Raw genomic sequence first — 17,680 nt, 5'->3', positions numbered from 1 at the left:
TATTACGATCGAATGAATTATATGAGGTAAGTAGACGTACACAAGGTCAGTTGAGAGTGGCTCAACGACATCAGAATGAATCGGAAACCCAACGAAGCTTTCGCCTATACCAAGGGCAACAACGAGAGGCTGCATGGAGAGAGAGTATGACTTTGCCCCAGCAATTGACAGAAAACGAGGCAGCTAGACAACGAATGGCTGCTTTGAGACACCATGAAATAGAACACTGCAATAGAAAAGGATTGCTCTACAACAAAAATGACTCTCTCACTACAGCTGATATAGGAAAAATGGACAAAGTATGTCAACATTGCTCAGCTGTAAAATTTAAAGGAGAAACCCCTGGTTTTTGTTGTTCTTCTGGCAAAGTTGTGCTTGATAGCTTTCCACCACTGCCTCAGTAGCTTCAAGATTTGCTCTCCGGCAATGGTCCCATCTCTAAAGATTTTCTGCAAAATCTACGCTGTTATAACAATTGTTTTGCAATGACATCATTTGGTCACAAAATTGCGGCAGTACATGGGTGGAATCCTTCTTTTAGAATTCGAGGCCAGGTTTGCCACCAGATTGGGAGTCTTTTACCACCTGAAGATAAAACAGCAAAGTGTATTCAAGTCTACTTCTTGGATAGTCTGGAAGAGGAACTACATAATCGGGGACGTGACAGTAGACTCAATAGAGACATTCTCCAAAGTCTGACTGAATTTTTACATGAGAACAACAGCTTTATTTGTCAGCTGAAAACAACAAAGGAGAGGATTGAAGAAGAACACTTGGTAGAACATAAAGTTGTCATAAGGGAAGACCGAAGGCCGCAAGAAGAGCATCCACGGCGATTCAATGCTCCAACAACAACGTATGAGATTGGAATATTAATGAAGAATGAACCAACAGCTAACCGGGATATTGTCTTGCGTTTTAGAAATGATACATTAAAATGGATCTCCGAACTACATCCCCTCTACGATACTTTAATGTACCCGTTAATGTACCCCTATGGTTCTCCATCTTACAACATCTACATGAAGGCATCCAATGGGCGAAAAGTTACCCAACAGCAATTTTATTCGTACCATTTAATGACTCGGCCTGGAAACTATTTTCTCTGGTACCGAAGGCTATTTCAACAATGGCTGGTGGATGTGTACTGCAAGATTGAAACAGAACGTTTACAGTTCCTGAGGCGTGAGCAACAGACCCTGAGAGCTGACAATTATAGCAACTTGAGAGATTCAATTCTTAGGGAGGATGGGAATCCAGAACAGTTTGGTCAACGAGTTGTACTTCCGGCAACTTATACAGGAGGCCCTCGATACATGTTTGAGCGTCAAAGTGATGCCATGGCATATGTTCGGCGAATGGGCCGAGCCGACCTCTTCATCACGTTCACAACAAATCCAAAGTGGACAGAAATTACAGAAAATTGTCTTCAAGGGCAAGACCCTCAGGATCGTCCAGATATTGTTGCCAGGGTTTTCAGGCAGAAGCTAAAAAAGTTACTTGAATTTATTAAAAAGGGAGGATTTTGCAGGCTGAGGGCTTTCCTGTACAGTATTGAATATCAAAAAAGAGGACTGCCGCATGCACACATCCTCACTTGGCAGGCCCCAGAGGACAAACTTCGACCAGAAAAAATGGATCTCTGCATATCTGCAGAGATCCCTGACAAAGAGAAAGATCCTTCATGCTAAAGTGATGGCACATATGGTGCATGGACCTTGTGGACCATTTAATCCAAATTGTCCATGTATGATTGACAACAAATGTTCCAAAAAATACCCAAAAGAATTTCTTCAGTGTACCGAGCAAGGCCAAGACTCTTACCCCAAGTACAGGCGAAGAAAACCAGAAGATGGAGGCCAGACTGGTACAATAAGGATGAAGAGAAATGGTCGGTATGTTAATCAAGAAATAACAAACCAGTGGATTGTTCCGTACAACAAGGTCCTCCTTCAGCAGTACAACGCTCACATTAACGTAGAAATTTGCAGCTCGATCCCAAGCATCAAATATGTCCTCAAATACGTGAATAAAGGATGTGATCAAGCAGTGTTTGAACTACAAAGAACTGATGGAGCAGCTAACCAACAAGGCCAAGTACAAAGTCACATTGTGGATGAGATCCAGCAGTTCCAGAATGCAAGGTATGTCGGCAGTTCAGAGGCGGCCTGGAGGATATTGGAACATCCCATCTATGAACATTTCCCCCCAATTGTACAACTTTCTGTTCATCTTGAAAATGGGCAGCGTGTCATGTTCTCAGCTGATACTGCTCTGGAACGAGCCCAAGGTCCACCGCCTGCCACAACTTTGACAGCATTTTTTCAACTCTGCCATGAGGATGACTTTGCAAGGGGTCTCAAATACGCAGAAGTCCCTGAGTTTTACACTTGGAACAAATCGACAAAGAAATGGATGAGAAGAATGCGTGGGGTACAAGTTGAAGGTACTGAAAATGATGATGTATGGAAGGCACCATGCATTGGGAGAATCTACACGATTAGTCCAAAAGCAGGGGAGTGTTATTTCTTACGCCTGTTGCTCAATGAGGTTGCTGGTCCAACTTCATTTCAAAATTTGCGAGCATACAATGGTCAGGTGTTTGAAACATACAGAGCAGCGTGCCTTGCTCGAGGCCTTCTAGAAAATGACCATCACTTGCATCAAGCAGTAGGAGAGGCAAGTGCCACTCAATCACCTTCAAATTTGCGAAGCCTATTTGTGATAATTTTAACAGCCTGTGAGCCAAGAAATCCTCTTGAGATCTGGATGGCTTTTCGTGATGTAATATCTGAAGACATTCTTCACAGATACAGGCAAGAAGTTAACAATCCAGAAGCAGATTTTAATGAGGACATCTACAATAAAACTCTTTGTCTAATTGAAGAAAAAGTTCTCCTTATGTGCGGTCAACCATTGGCAAGCTATGGATTACCTGCACCAATGCAAGGGAGAGATGAAAGACTCGCGAGAGAGTATCAACGTGAAGTTACTTATAATCTTTAAGAACTTTCCCTACAAGCAAAAATATGCAAGAAAAACTGACCGATTCTCAAAGAGAAGTTTACAATTCATTCATGGCAATGTTGGAAGCACAAGGTGAAATGAACAAAAACATGATGTTTCTTGATGCTCCAGGTGGTACGGGCAAGACTTTTGTAATCAATTTGATCCTTGCAAAGATTAGATCCATGAGAAAGATTGTGCTTGCAACATCATTCAGTGGCATTGCTGCTACTCTACTACAAGGTGGCCGCACTCTTCACAGCACTTTTAAAGTACCCTTGGATACTCATCGAATGGATCAGCCAGTTTGCAAAATTACTGGTAACTCAGCCTTGGCAAATGTAATTAGAGACACCTCTGCAATCATTGTAGACGAAGCCCCAATGACGCACAAGAGTGCTTATGAAGCAATTGACCGAACACTGCAAGACATCACAGGAAACAAGAATCCCATGGGTGGCATTCCAACCTTATTTTGCGGTGATTTCCGTCAAATCCTCCCAATGGTTAAAAATGGCACAAGGGCTAACATTGTCAATGCAAGTTTGAAACAATCCTATCTCTGGAGGCACGTTATAGTGAAGAGACTGACTACTAATATGAGAGCCTATATCTCTGATAACACAGCTGCAGCAGACTTCTCAAAATTGCTTCTCCAAATCGGTAATGGCCAGTTTCCTATCACTTCTTCCCCTGACACAATTAAGATTCCAACTGCGCTTGGTAAATGTGTCGGTAATCAGAAGCAACTGAAAGACAAAGTGTACCCAGACCTGCAAAACAATGGAAAATCACCGGATTGGCTTGCTGAGAGGGCTATTATTTCGCCATTAAACAGCAATGTGAATCATTTGAACAATTCAATAATGGATGAATTTCCAGGAGACACAAAGCAATACAAGTCAGTTGATTCGGCTACTAATGAATATGAAGCTGTTCACTACCCTGTGGAGTTTTTAAACTCTTTGGAGATATCTGGAATGCCTCCACACATTTTAAATCTCAAAATTGGATCGCCAATCATGATTCTTCGATCCTTGGAACCGCCAAAAACAACAAACGGAACCAGATGTGTTATCACCAGATTGCACACCAATGTACTTGAGGCCACCATTTCCTGTGGTCCCTACAAAGGCGAAACCGTTCTACTGCCAAGGATCCCCTTAGTTCCATCGGACTCAGAACTTCCATTTAAATTCCGGAGACTCCAATTTCCTGTGAAGGTGTGTTTTGCAATGAGCATAAACAAAAGTCAAGGTCAGACATTTAACACCATTGGCGTAGACTTGACATCAGACTGCTTCAGTCACGGTATGTTCTACGTCTCCATCAGCCGGACAGGAAGTTCAGAAAAACTCTACATTCTGGCTCCAAATCAAAGCAGCAGAAATGTAGTTTACCCTGAGGCTCTTCAGTGAAAAGTTCGAGAAATGGATATGAGGAAAAACTGACATGATCTGATTGTGGTAAGTTTTTAGTATTGAATGTGCAAGATAAAATTTAAGCAAGAGTTGAAAATTACTTCAATGAAAAATTTACTATGTAACATCAAGTAACCTTCCTTTTTGATGAAAATGTTTTGTGAAGTTCCTGATTGAATTTCAGTCACTACAAGAGGTAGTTAAAATGTTAATCACCTTATGCAATCGTTGCTCTTACAACATCAACTTACTGGAAAGGTGCCCACAGATTTTGGTACCCGAGTGCGCAACAAAGCTCCGTGCGAAGCACGGGTATCTTTGCTAGTATATATATATATCCATATGGCTTGGGTGCATCAGCTTGAATCGAAACAGAAACCAAATCATTTTGAAATTATAAATCGAGCCAATTATTTTAAAGGAAAAGCATTAATATTAGTTACTCACTCATCAAGAACATGACAACGTAACACATGCACATAATGATATGCTAACAGGCAAAACGAAAACGAACGAGGTTAATACCAACATCAACACCCGTAGAATAAAAGCTAATTATCCTTGGAGCGTAATTTTTACCCAAGATGTAGCTTATGCCTGAAGGAAAATGTTAGAATATATATATATGCATACAGGGTGCCCACAAAGTCTGGCTACATAATCTAGAGGATGCTTCCACAAAGTCTGACTACATAATGTAGCCAGACTTTGTGGACACCCTGTATATACAGTTGAATTTATTGGACTTCAAAACACAGTGATTCGGAAACGCATCGACAAGTTCTATTCGCTGGCCCTTATAGAAGGGCAGTCTTGCAATTCGGTATGCTACTTCTTTAAATCGCGTTGTCGTGCTCTCGTTTCCAAGAACGAACTAAAAACTGTTTCCAGCCTCACCCCAGAAAACGTAACCTCGCCAACTTTTGCTAATTCTTGTCACGAATCGGGGCTCCGCTGCAGATGTTTGCACTCGTTAACTTTTTTGACATGAACGTATAACTCTTTCCTGTCAACGCAAGCCACATACAGCAACTTAGTCCAAAATATATTGTAGTCTACATTACACACTGTTGATTTTATCAAACTATTTTCATATATAATGGCTTGAATTAAAGTTTCAAATGCAAAAGTAAAGTTTTATTATGTTCTAAACAGAAAAATTCATTTCAAACGCACCCCTGTCTTATCAAAGAACTTACTATTGAATTTATTGCTGGCCTTTTTGCTTGTGCAATAATAATGGCTTGAATTTAAGGTTAGAATGTAAAAGTCAAGTATCATGTTTCAATTGTGCTTTAAGCAAAAACATTCATTCGGACGTGTCCCTGTCATATCAAAGAACCTACAGTTGATTTTATATGCCGGGCCTTTCTGTTTGTGCGGTAATAAAACTTGTCAAATGTCATTGTGATGTTAGGCGGCATAAGGTGTTAACTTTAGTCAAAATCGCCTGTCCCTTCTTTCATTGTTTTTTTTTTTTTTTTTTTTTTTTGATTATCGGGTATCGATAGTTACCGAAGAAATAAACATATCTAAGAACACTGCTAGATAAATGAAGTACATTAGTATTAAATTAAATATAATATTCAATAGAGAATTGGTTCTGTTATAACAAATGCGAAATTTGCATGAATTAAAATATATTTAAGGCTATTTTATGACCGGTCAGAAGCCGGGCGCCCCACCCCCAACCCTCTCGTATTCGCATGTATTTCATTACTGTATATGAAATTATAAGTTTGCATTGCAACATGTACTGAAACTTTGTTCATTTTATTTTCAAGGCACAATGCGGATCATGTTGGGCTTTCTCTACAACTGGATCGCTGGAAGGACAACACTTTAAAAAGACACAAAAACTGATCTCTCTTTCTGAACAACAGTTGGTTGATTGTTCCCATGATTGTGGTAAGTTTTGAAGCGTTCTCCAAATCATCTATCGTAGTGGATTACGATACGAGATTGCATGTGGTCTGACTTCCTAATTTTATGAGATTTTGAAAGGGGGAGTCATTTCTTAGTTGCCGGTACTCTTAGGTCCATTCTAATATGATATGGTAGTATCTGCCAGGGTCTCATTTATGCATTAAATACAATATATCATTTCCAGACTACTTAAATAATAGACAGCTTAATCGTGTTGAGACACCGGTTTCCATTAAATAATCGAAGTTAAGCAATGTTGAGCCTGGGCAGTACTATAAGTAGTGACAATTTGGAAATAGAAAGTGCCGTATCTTGGAGGGTTCTCTGTTTATACCCGGCATTGTTTCAAGTTGTCTTGGAATTCTTCATACGACTCGACTCCCGCAATGTTGGTTCAGAACAGGTGCGATTGTGATTGCGTAACCCATGCTTCACTATATATTTAATTGTATCTGGCTGTGTTAGAGTGTCATCTATGGGTTAGACATAACATATCACTTAGAGATTATTCATTTGTATCATATAAGGCATGATCACGTTAATACTCAGGTTTCTGCTAGATCACGAAAGTTAAGCAACGTTGATCTAGGTCGATATGAAAATGGGTGACCATTTTGGTATACCAAGTGCTGTATACAGGAGAGCTCTGCTTATTTCCGACATTGTTTCCAGTCGTCTTGTAATTATCCAGACTTAAGCAATAAAGAGACTTGTGGTTGGTTATAAAAAAATAAGGAAGCATAAAATGAGAATAACAAGTGCTGGAATTCTTCATGCAACTGGACTCGTACAATACTGGTTCAGGACAGGTAAGGTTCATGATTGCGCAATCCATGCTTCACTATGACTTTACTTTTGATAAGGAAACTAATTCTTCTCTTCCATTTCCTGATATGCTAGTTTGTAAATCATCCTCTCGTTTTCGCATTTCTATTAAAAATAAAATTACAAATTTTTATAAAATGAAAACAGGGCATTTGTTGATAGATTTATCTTTACCTCTTTTGGCTACATTACATAAGTGATAAATTTGCCAAATAAATCTCTTTATCTATACAACAATGTTATTTTGCATCGAATACATTTATTTTTCCATTAGGTCCATTTTGATGCCAGTTTGAAAAGAGGTTTTCCGCTTTCTCATAATAAGTATATTATTTATTTACTTAAATGTGGTTGCAGTTTGCACAACATTGGGAAGACGTCGGAAAGATTGGACATTCGAATCAAACAACACGTTTCGACAAAAATACGCCTTTACAAATTATATACAATCGAAAGTTTTAAATGATACCTATGGTTCGCTCATCGATAGTCACCTTATAAGTATCCGTTCCTGTGCCTCTAATTTCAATGTCGACTTATTTTCCTTTCTAAGAAAGTCGCACTCATCAAAAGATTCTAGAGACCATTTATATTTAGTCTTTGATATCTTCTCTTTGAAGGCAGAAAGGAAATCTTATTGGATTAAATGTGATTTCTATTTGATTCCCTTTTCCATTTTCTCTTGGTATATAATGTCATTTGCATTATATTTTTTCATCTTAATTGTAATAATTTTTTATCTCTTGCAATGGTTTTTATGTCTTAATTATAATCCTAGCTTCGATTTAGCTCTGCTGAGCGAAGTATAAAACCCTTTCCGCCTAGTTAATTTTTAATTCATTACATTTAAAAATAAATGTGGTTTGTAGATAGGCATATTAATGTTTTGCTCCACAAAAATTATATATATATATATATATATATATATATATATATATATATATATATATATATATATATATATAAATTCAGGTTTGAGATGTTAAAAAGTAGGGATTAATGAATACAACGAGTTTGTTAGATAGTGCTTGATAACAAGAGCAAACTATTTGTTTTATTATTTATTCGAAGGTAAACAGATACATTTGGTCGCTACAAATAGGCATCTGTTTCAGTCAATGAGACTTTGTCAGGCGACCCTGAACCATTCCACGCCATTGAAAATATAGCTATTCATCCTCGAATAAAAAATTATATATATATATATATATACCCGTTCATATATATATACCCGTTCACATACACTTTTTTCATGATAAAGCTAGAACCCAGTATTAGATGGAATCGAGCAATTGTGGCGACAACAGACAACGCCAGACCCAAAGCGAGTTTCAATTCGATGTTCTGCATCTCATCAGTGACGTGTTCCGACATAGGCGCTAACCCAGGCCGTCGCACGCATGAAGTGTGCAATACTGACGACCTAACCTTATGGGTCACGGCGCAATCTATTGCTTATTGTACATTCTACTATGTGACAAGTCACGTGTCCGATACAACTAAGATAGTTGCTGCTGGTAGCCAGACGGCAGACATCACATCTACAAACATTAACTGAAATCAACCGACTATCTATAATCTCCTCTTAATGTCTAATATATGTAGAAAAAGCGGTTTATCCTTCGTAGAGACGTGATGTCCCTCAACAAATAGATTGCTCCGAAATCGTGTCTCGTATAAAACAGAAAATGTGTAATGATCTGAATACCTTTTTTCCGAAGAGTCGAATAATTTCACAATATGTATGGCGTATATCGAACAAATAAATCTTTAGAAGCCAATGTTTATTTCATAATTTTTTTTTATATAATGGTTGAAATTAAAGTTTAAAATGCAAAAGTCAAGTATTATGATTCAGGTGTGCTCTAAACAGAAACATTCATTTCGAATGTGCCTCTGTCTTATCAAAGAACCTACTGTTGATTTTTATACACCGGGCCCTTCTGATTGTGCTATAATAAAGCTTCTCAAATGCACTAGTGATGTTAGGATGTATGATTATGTTTACTTTGGTCCAAATCGGACTGTTCTTATTTTAATCATATTTTTTCGATTATCCATTTTCGGTTCTTATCGATGGCATTCCGATATTCCGATGTACTCCTAGTGCACTGACTTTTCAAACCCACACTTTCCCTTCGAGGGAAAGTAGATAAATTAATACAATCATTCTTTAATCATTGATTTAAAATAAAACATTTTGTATTTACTTGCGAGGATACCGCTTATCAAGACAAAAAGCCACTCAAGGATAAAACTAAATACATTAAGTATGGGAATATGACGTAATAGCAAGGAATTATGACTCAGTTTCGGTTGCAGGTGGGTATACAGCAACTTACCGTTACGATAAAATGTAAGCAAACAAACAAACAAACAAACAAAAAACGGTCCCTAATATCAAACGCCAGTGACTAGTATCGCTTAAGCTTGATAATTTACATATTTAACCATATTCTTATTCTTCAGGAAATCAGGGTTGCAATGGCGGACTTATGGATAATGCATTTGACTGTATCAAAAAACATGGCGGAATTATGTCTGAAGCTGATTATCCTTACAAGGGTGTAGTGAGTATTTTACCTGCTTTTTTTTCTCAGTAAGAAAAACCATTAATATAAGATTCCTTCAATAAGTTTCCAGACTTTTTCATATGAACACTTTTATTGATAGTACACACATATGAAGCTCTAGTCTCATTCGAAGTAAGCTCTCCCGGCTGCAATGCATTTGTTGTACCATTCCAACAGCTTCTGGAAGGTCCTCATGGAGGTCCTCTTGTGTGTAAATGACTCTCGTCATCTTTTATCTTCTCAATTGTCTCGTAACGACAACCTCTAAAGTCACAAGGAGAAAGGTGCGGATTATAGGGAGGGTGATGGACTGTCTTGACGTCTATCTTGGTCAAATAGTCTATGACAAAGATGGACCACCCTTGGGACAACCTTTGCACAAATCTTCCGCATCTTCAGTTCCTTGCGAATAATTGTAGCACAGTTCCCACACTGACATCAAACTATGCACTTATTGTCTCTATAGACACACGGTGTTTCTTATTCATGAAATTCTTTATTTGGCCAATAAACTCTAGTGTTCTGACTTCCTTACTCCTCCCACGCCTCTCATCATCTCTTATAAACTCCCTTCTTTCGTTGAATCTCTTATGCCACTCAAAAATGATTCTCGATTCATGCACGATAGTCTAAAAGCAGTTTGAAGAATCCAATACGTTTCTGTGGCATTTTATTACATATCCTTCTTCTAAAGTGTCCCTATGTTCAAATTGCATTTTTAAAATTCACCAGCTGTGATAATAAAGCTTTAGTAGGGTGTATTCCAATTCCTGCTGTAGCTGTTAATTTGAACCTGAAATTATCAAACTTGGCCAGTCACCTCATAAGATGTATAGCAGTAACATACTGAATTTTCAAGAGTCTATGACAATTTTAAATGCCTGTATAAAAAAGTCCAGAAACTTATTGAAGGCACCTCATATATATTTATGTACGCACGCACACACACGCGCGTGCGCGCGCGCGCACACACACACACACACACACACACACATCACCGTACAGAAACGTGAAAATGACAATCAAGATGAAAACAATGGGCCGAAGAATCCAAATAATACGAATAATTTTAAGTACATTGTTAACATGAAGTAAAAAACAATATTATTTCGAAAGTGCTCAATGCGTGTGTAGAGCTTATAAATAAATAAATGAAATTATACAAACATTGTAAGGCGTCTGTACGGATCGATTAACGTTTCAAAATTTTCGTGTCTCGTTAGGACTCCAAATGAATCTCTTAATCTCGCAGTCAGAAAACCTTAGAAAAGTTTTCTCACTGCCAGATTTATTTGGAGTCATGGCGAGACAAAAAAAAAATGTGGAAACGTTAATCGATCTATGTACACTCCTTATATATATATATATATATATATATATATATATATATATATATATATATATATATATATATATATATATGTGTGTGTGTGTGTGTGTGTGTGTGTGTGTGTGTGTGTGTGTCCTCCACATGCAGAACTGCTTCGTTGTATCACAATTCATCAGTGTGGCTAGACACACACCTTTTCACAGCCGTGGATCGTACAACCGTTGCATTCACAGCTCTCACCATCAGGTCACGAATCAGTGCCGTATATATTTCTCCTCGAGTGTGTATTAAATCCACACTCGCCCGTCGCAACAATGCTCTAACCATCAGTTTGTTTAGAAACAAATTAATAGTGGGCTTCGCTTAATAGCTTTAATGTGCGTCGGGTGTAAATATATTTACAAAGTGCTCAACCCGAAAAGGGGGGCTATGTATTTAAATTTTATGATTTGAAAAGGTTAATCTTCAAATTTAGAATTTTATATTGTTTTAAAATAAAGAATAAAATTGAATGACTCTATTTCCTCAACACATGAGTTTTCAATGCTTCTACCTAAATTTTGATTCATTTGCTCTATCTTGTAATTTTATTTAGCTGGGATTGTCTTATATAAAATATTACATCTAATAATATTTTGTAAGACCGAATATCACTGGATTTGCATACCAGTGATACACTTCATTTCATTATTCTGAAGTGTATATATACTAGCAAAGTACCCGTCGTTGACTAGTTTCAAAATCAGTCTACAGAAATGGACTCTGATTTATGAAAGTATGATAGGTTATGAAAAGGAAGGGTTGTAAAGAGATAGCTTCGAATTTGGGGGTATCAAAACCAAAGCAAAATGTGATGAAAGTAAAAATAAAATAGATAAACCCCATAATTTATTATACCATACCTGTTCACACTGAAACACTTATCACAATATTCTGTGGATCTATATTAAAAAAACTTGTTAAACTTTGTGATATATTTCCATTCTACGGAGGTAAGGTGCGAACGAACACCCCCATAATTTTATTATACCACATTTCTTCAAACTGAAACATAATTATCAAAGTATACTTATGCAGATAGATATGAAAAGTCTTTATTAAAGTTTGTGCCTATTTCCATTCTATGGACGCCAGGCGCGAATGAAGACCCAACAATTTTATTATACCATCCCTACTTAAGTTAAAACATACTTCTCAAAGTATTATTATGTACATCTATATCAAAAACACTTGTAAACGTTTTTTATTTTTAAAATTTTTTATTTCCATACTTTGTGGACCAGGCCCGAACGCAGACCCCACAATTTTAATGAACCACTGTTCTGTCACATCAAACATACCCATTACAATGTCTCGATACATCTTCTATCATTATATGTAATCAGTTTTTTTAAAATAGTCAACCATATAGGAACCTATTCGTGACCAAACACACACACAGACATTCAGCGTTATATATATATATATATATATATATATATATATATATATATATATATATATATATATATATATATATATATATATACATGGGGGTCACCACTTATAAAGGCCCGGAGGCCACTCAGGGATAAGGGTTATTGCATGTACAGTAATCAATGAAATAGTATTTTAGTAATCATTTGTATTGAAGATTTGATAAAGTGTCTTACTTAAGGGGGCGGTTTGTCAGGAATTTGTTTATGTTGGATTTGAAGACATCCAAGTTGTAGTCAGGTGAGAAACAGGCGAACGGAAGAGAGTTCCACAATCGTGCACTTCTGAGAAAGAAGCTCTGCTCATGGAATCTACGTTTAGATTTAGGCACAGATAAAGAGTGGAGAAAATTATTGACAGTAGTTTCAGCCAGACGCATCTTCAACTAGATTGTCATGTAAAACCTATTATTATTATCATTTTGATTATTAGCACTGTCAGCTAGGCTTCAACTGCTGTCCCACTGACGAAATGTTACATCACTCTGCCTATTTTACAAGTAATTTAATTGTAGATGCTCTGACGATCTACAATCCTATTACCACATTGACGCGAATACCCTCGACCATCCCGACAATCAGCAAAATCCCACCCCTACACAGTAGAAATCCCTAGATGTAAGAAAGCCTTTTACTCTAATAGTTTCTTACCTAGGACTGCTAGACTTTGGAATTCACTTCCGGATTCCTGTTTCCCCGACTATACTGACATGCAGAAGTTCAAGTGTAATGTAAAAAGACATCTTGCTGCTCAGCTCCCCACATAGTACCCTTAAAATGATGTCCCAGATAGTAGCCCCCTACATAAAAGTGGCACTGTGTCTTGTTTGGGGTAAAAATGCAATCAAAAATGATTTTTTTTTGCTCACAAAGAGTTCTCACACAGGTTATCGTCAGAAATTACTCGCTGACAACAATTGTTAGTGTTCCCTGGAGTCTGAGTGACAACAAATCTCCTAAGATTTCCAGTACTGTCCACCAGTTTCGATAACCTTTGCAGATGAATTTGTGTTATCGCAACAGACGCTTACCATTGATTTCTCGTTGGCAGCGACCATTGATCTTCACTGAAATTTGGATAGTAATAAGCCTCCCCAAGGTCCCAGTCCTCTTTGCGCTCATCCAGCAGAGGTCTGGCTAGTGCTTTCTCTCCTCAGTCTTTCCATCCTTCTTAACACTCCTCACTTATTTGGTGTAGTGCCAGTTTATGGTGACATACACACAGAAAAAGAAGGGGTCGGAAGGCAGGGGCTCAGGGAAGGGGGTTACTTACAATTGTACCGTTTCCATTTTCATGATTACGTGTGATGTTCCTTTTTGTTTTATATCTGTAGCAGTTTCTGTATACCCAGTTTGTGTCTGTAGCTCGTGTGTGTTAGTTTCCGCATTCAAGGGTTTTCCTTAATATTCCTGCAGTTTTCTATATTGTTATCCGTTCTATCTTCTCAATCATCCTTCTGATTCCAATCTTTCCCATTCTTTTTTCAGTATCATTCCTAGTGCTCTTATTAGTGTTGTTGTGATCGTTGTTGTTATTATTATTATTATTATTATTATTATTATTATGATGGTGATGATTATTTTACAGGGTGGCAGTTGTCACTTTGACAAATCTAAAGTTGTCGCCACAGTTACCGGCCACGTTGACGTGAAATCCGGCAGCGAAGAAGCCCTCCAGAAAGCTGTAGGAACTGTTGGTCCCGTCTCTGTAGCCATCGATGCTAGCCACTTTTCTTTCCAACTTTATTCGCACGGTATTTACAAAATTGATAACTGCAGTCCCACCAGATTGGATCATGGAGTCTTGGCCGTTGGTTACGGAAGTGAAAGCGGAAACGATTACTGGTTGGTGAAGAACAGGTGAGTTGACAACCTTTTTTAGGGTGCTGTAATGTTTTTTTTATGCGTAATCAAATCTGCTGATTCATCGAATCAGGTACGGAAATTCATCCAAAAATATTATGTAAGAAATACGATAATATATACTGACTAGCAGAGCCCGTAGAAATTCCCCGCAAAGACAAATATGTTTAATAAACAGCTATGTTTTGATTAAGCTGATTTTTTTCTAGATAGAAGAAAAATTAGTTGTTGAACACAAAAATCAATGACACAGAGCAAATATGTTTTTTTTTAAACATTTCTATGAAAGCAATGTCCATTGTATTTTAAATATAGAACTGACCCAAATGAAATAATACTATGTAAGTAATATTGTGCTACATAGTTCAATACAAATATTAAAATCACATTGTAAGAGACATTCTTTATTTGAATTCTTATATCCAGCACCTTTTGGCAAGCAATATTCTTTTTTGCTCTCTTTCTTTCGAATGTTCTCTTTTTCACGTAACGTTTCTCTGGCTTCTTTCTTCGTTAAAGAACCATTGCATGTCGAAATTGCTACGAGTTCCTTTCTCACATGAATACAACAGTGAGCATATATTTTTATAACGGTATAAATAGACAAGAAATGGCGAATATTCGTGTTCATTCACTTACAGAATATTTGAATCTGCAGGATGCATATGCCTAATAACCAATATAATGATATATTTTGCCAATATATAGCATCATATAGCCACGTTAGTGTCACGAATCCTCCTGACTCTCTCACGCTATATCGCGTTATACTATATCACACATGGTAGATCCTCATAACTGGAGCGTGAATCTTTTGCTAGTCATTTCATATAGCTTCTGTGCAGCCTTCACATCCTTGTTTTGTAATCCATAGGAGAATATCGTAGATGACTTTATTCCCAGCCCTCGAACAGTGGCCAATAAATCTGGTTCTCTCTCTCTCTCTCTCTCTCTCTCTTTCTCTATATCTCTCTCTCTCTCTCTCTCTCTGTATATATATATATATATATATATATATATATATATATATATATATATATATATATTTATCTATCTATATCTATCTATCTATCTCTTTCTCTCTCTCTCTCACTCTCTCTCTCTATTTATATATATGGTTAGTATGACTCTTCATTGCTGCCATCGCTACTTATAACATTATGAACACCTTTTTTGACTGTTCAATAAATGCTATTCTTGACAAAGTTTCGTAAGTAAAATCACGCCTTTAAACATACCTTTCCATACATACACAGACACACACATAACCCTCTCTCTTTCACACACCAACAAATATATATATATATATATATATATATATATATATATATATATGTATATATATTATTCATTTCACATGTATAAATATACGTCAGGGGTATGACGTTAATCTCGCGTAGCCAACGCACTGTTCCGGCATTTCAAAATACAACCGCTAAGAGACAACGTGTAGATCTTTACTAATTGATTTTTCTTTCTCCAACGTTAGAATATGGCAAGAACGAAGAAGGAAAAAAAGAAGGAAAAAAGATCTACAAAATAGTGAGGATGAAGTTCGACTCCGAAATGTATTTAAATTATAAATTTCAAACAAGTAAAATATTTCAAGAATGAGAGGTCATACGCGCAGTTCAAACATTTCAAAATACAACCGCCAGATACAACGCGCGGCGCCTTACAAACATACTTCTTTCTCAAACTTTACAACATGGCAAGGAAGAATAAAAAGGGGGGGGAAGAAACAAGACAACACACTGAAGATAGAGTATACCTCTGAAATATATTTGTAATAAATTTCAAACAAGTAAAATATTTATTTACTTTCCTAATATTACGTTGTGATTTGGCTTTCAAGCGCACTTGATGCGTATTTTATTTTAGGTATAAATATACTTTTTATTTATTTTATATATACTTAAAGATATCGTTACACATTCATAAGTTGTTTAAGTCAAGTAGTTATAAAAAGATTTTTTGTCACGTGATTGTCAAATGTATTCATCCGAATTCGGCGTTTAATATTTTTTAATTGCCTTTATTCTCGTGGCAATTGTTTAGTGGCCCCGAGGTAGAGGCTTGGCATATAGAGCGAAAAGATGGCTTCGAAGCTGGGTTCGAATCTAATGACCAGTAGGAATTGTAAGCCCTACACGGATGATTGCGTAAGCATGAAACACTGTGTGTCTGTGTGCGTGTAAGAAAGTAGTACTGAGGTGGTTAATTCATATAATGTTTAAAATCACATTTTAAGAAATAATCGCTTCAAAATGTAGAGTTTGTACTGCATTATTTAATTTGTAATCAAAAACTTAAAAAAAGTATCCATACATTTTTAATGAAAAATATACAAACGAAAAGGAACTAATATTTTGACTCATGAATTTACAGAAGATTTGCTGCCGGATGACGCATGATAATACATATAATTTTGTATATAATGACTTTGTTTTTTTTTCTCTCATTTCAGCTGGGGACAACAATGGGGAATGGACGGCTACATCAAGATGGCAAGGAACTACGAAAACATGTGCGGCATTGCCACTTCTGCCAGCTATCCTTTGGTATAAAAACAATGTACATTATGTTTTAGCCGAGACAATAAACCGTTCATAACTCAATAATATCAATTGTTATTATTATTATTTTCAATGATTATGTGATAAATAGAAATATCTAATGTACTACAACAATAATTATGTGATAAATTGAAATATTTAATGTATAACAACAATGATTATGTGATAAATAGAAATATCTAATGTACTACAACAATAATTATGTGATAAATAGAAATATCTAATGTACTACAACAACGATTATGTGATAAATAGAAATATCTAATGTACTACAACAATGATTATGTGATAAATAGAAATATCTAATGTACTACAAAAATAATTATGTGATTAATAGAAATATCTAATGTACTACAACAACGATTATGTGATAAATAGAAATATCTAATGTACTACAACAATGATTATGTGATAAATAGAAATATCTAATGTACTACAACAATGATTATGTGATAAATAGAAATATCTAATGTACTACAACAATAATTATGTGATAAATGGAAATATCTAATGTACTACAACAATGATTACGTGATAAATAGAAATATCTAATGTACTACAACAATGATTATGTGATAAATAGAAATATCTAATGTACTATAACAATAATTATGTGATAAATAGAAATATCTAATGTACTATAACAATGATTATGTGATAAATAGAAATATCTAATGTACTATAA

The 17,680-nt window shown here is 36.3% G+C and overlaps 1 protein-coding gene across 5 annotated transcripts in view; it reads left to right on the top strand.

The window, feature by feature from the left end:
* The window catches only part of LOC145280090 (digestive cysteine proteinase 2-like), a 38,935-nt gene extending 21,895 nt beyond the window's left edge, over nucleotides 1-17,040 (top strand). For all 5 annotated transcript variants that reach the window (XM_080131813.1, XM_080131809.1, XM_080131814.1 and 2 more), the window contains 4 exons: nucleotides 6,212-6,335; nucleotides 9,648-9,748; nucleotides 14,145-14,416; nucleotides 16,887-17,040. In XM_080131813.1, the coding sequence (XP_079987939.1) occupies nucleotides 6,212-6,335; nucleotides 9,648-9,748; nucleotides 14,145-14,416; nucleotides 16,887-16,986 (597 nt within the window). In that variant the 3' untranslated portion in view covers nucleotides 16,987-17,040. The remainder of the gene's footprint in view (nucleotides 1-6,211; nucleotides 6,336-9,647; nucleotides 9,749-14,144; nucleotides 14,417-16,886) is intronic.
* The last annotated feature ends 640 nt before the right edge of the window (nucleotides 17,041-17,680 follow it).

Source organism: Euprymna scolopes, chromosome 7, assembly GCF_053919585.1.
Source record: "Euprymna scolopes isolate OS-2025 chromosome 7, ASM5391958v1, whole genome shotgun sequence".
NCBI classification, from domain to species: Eukaryota; Metazoa; Mollusca; class Cephalopoda; order Sepiida; family Sepiolidae; genus Euprymna; species Euprymna scolopes.
Note: the sequence above shows the minus strand (reverse complement) of the source record. Positions and strands in the feature narration are given on the sequence as shown.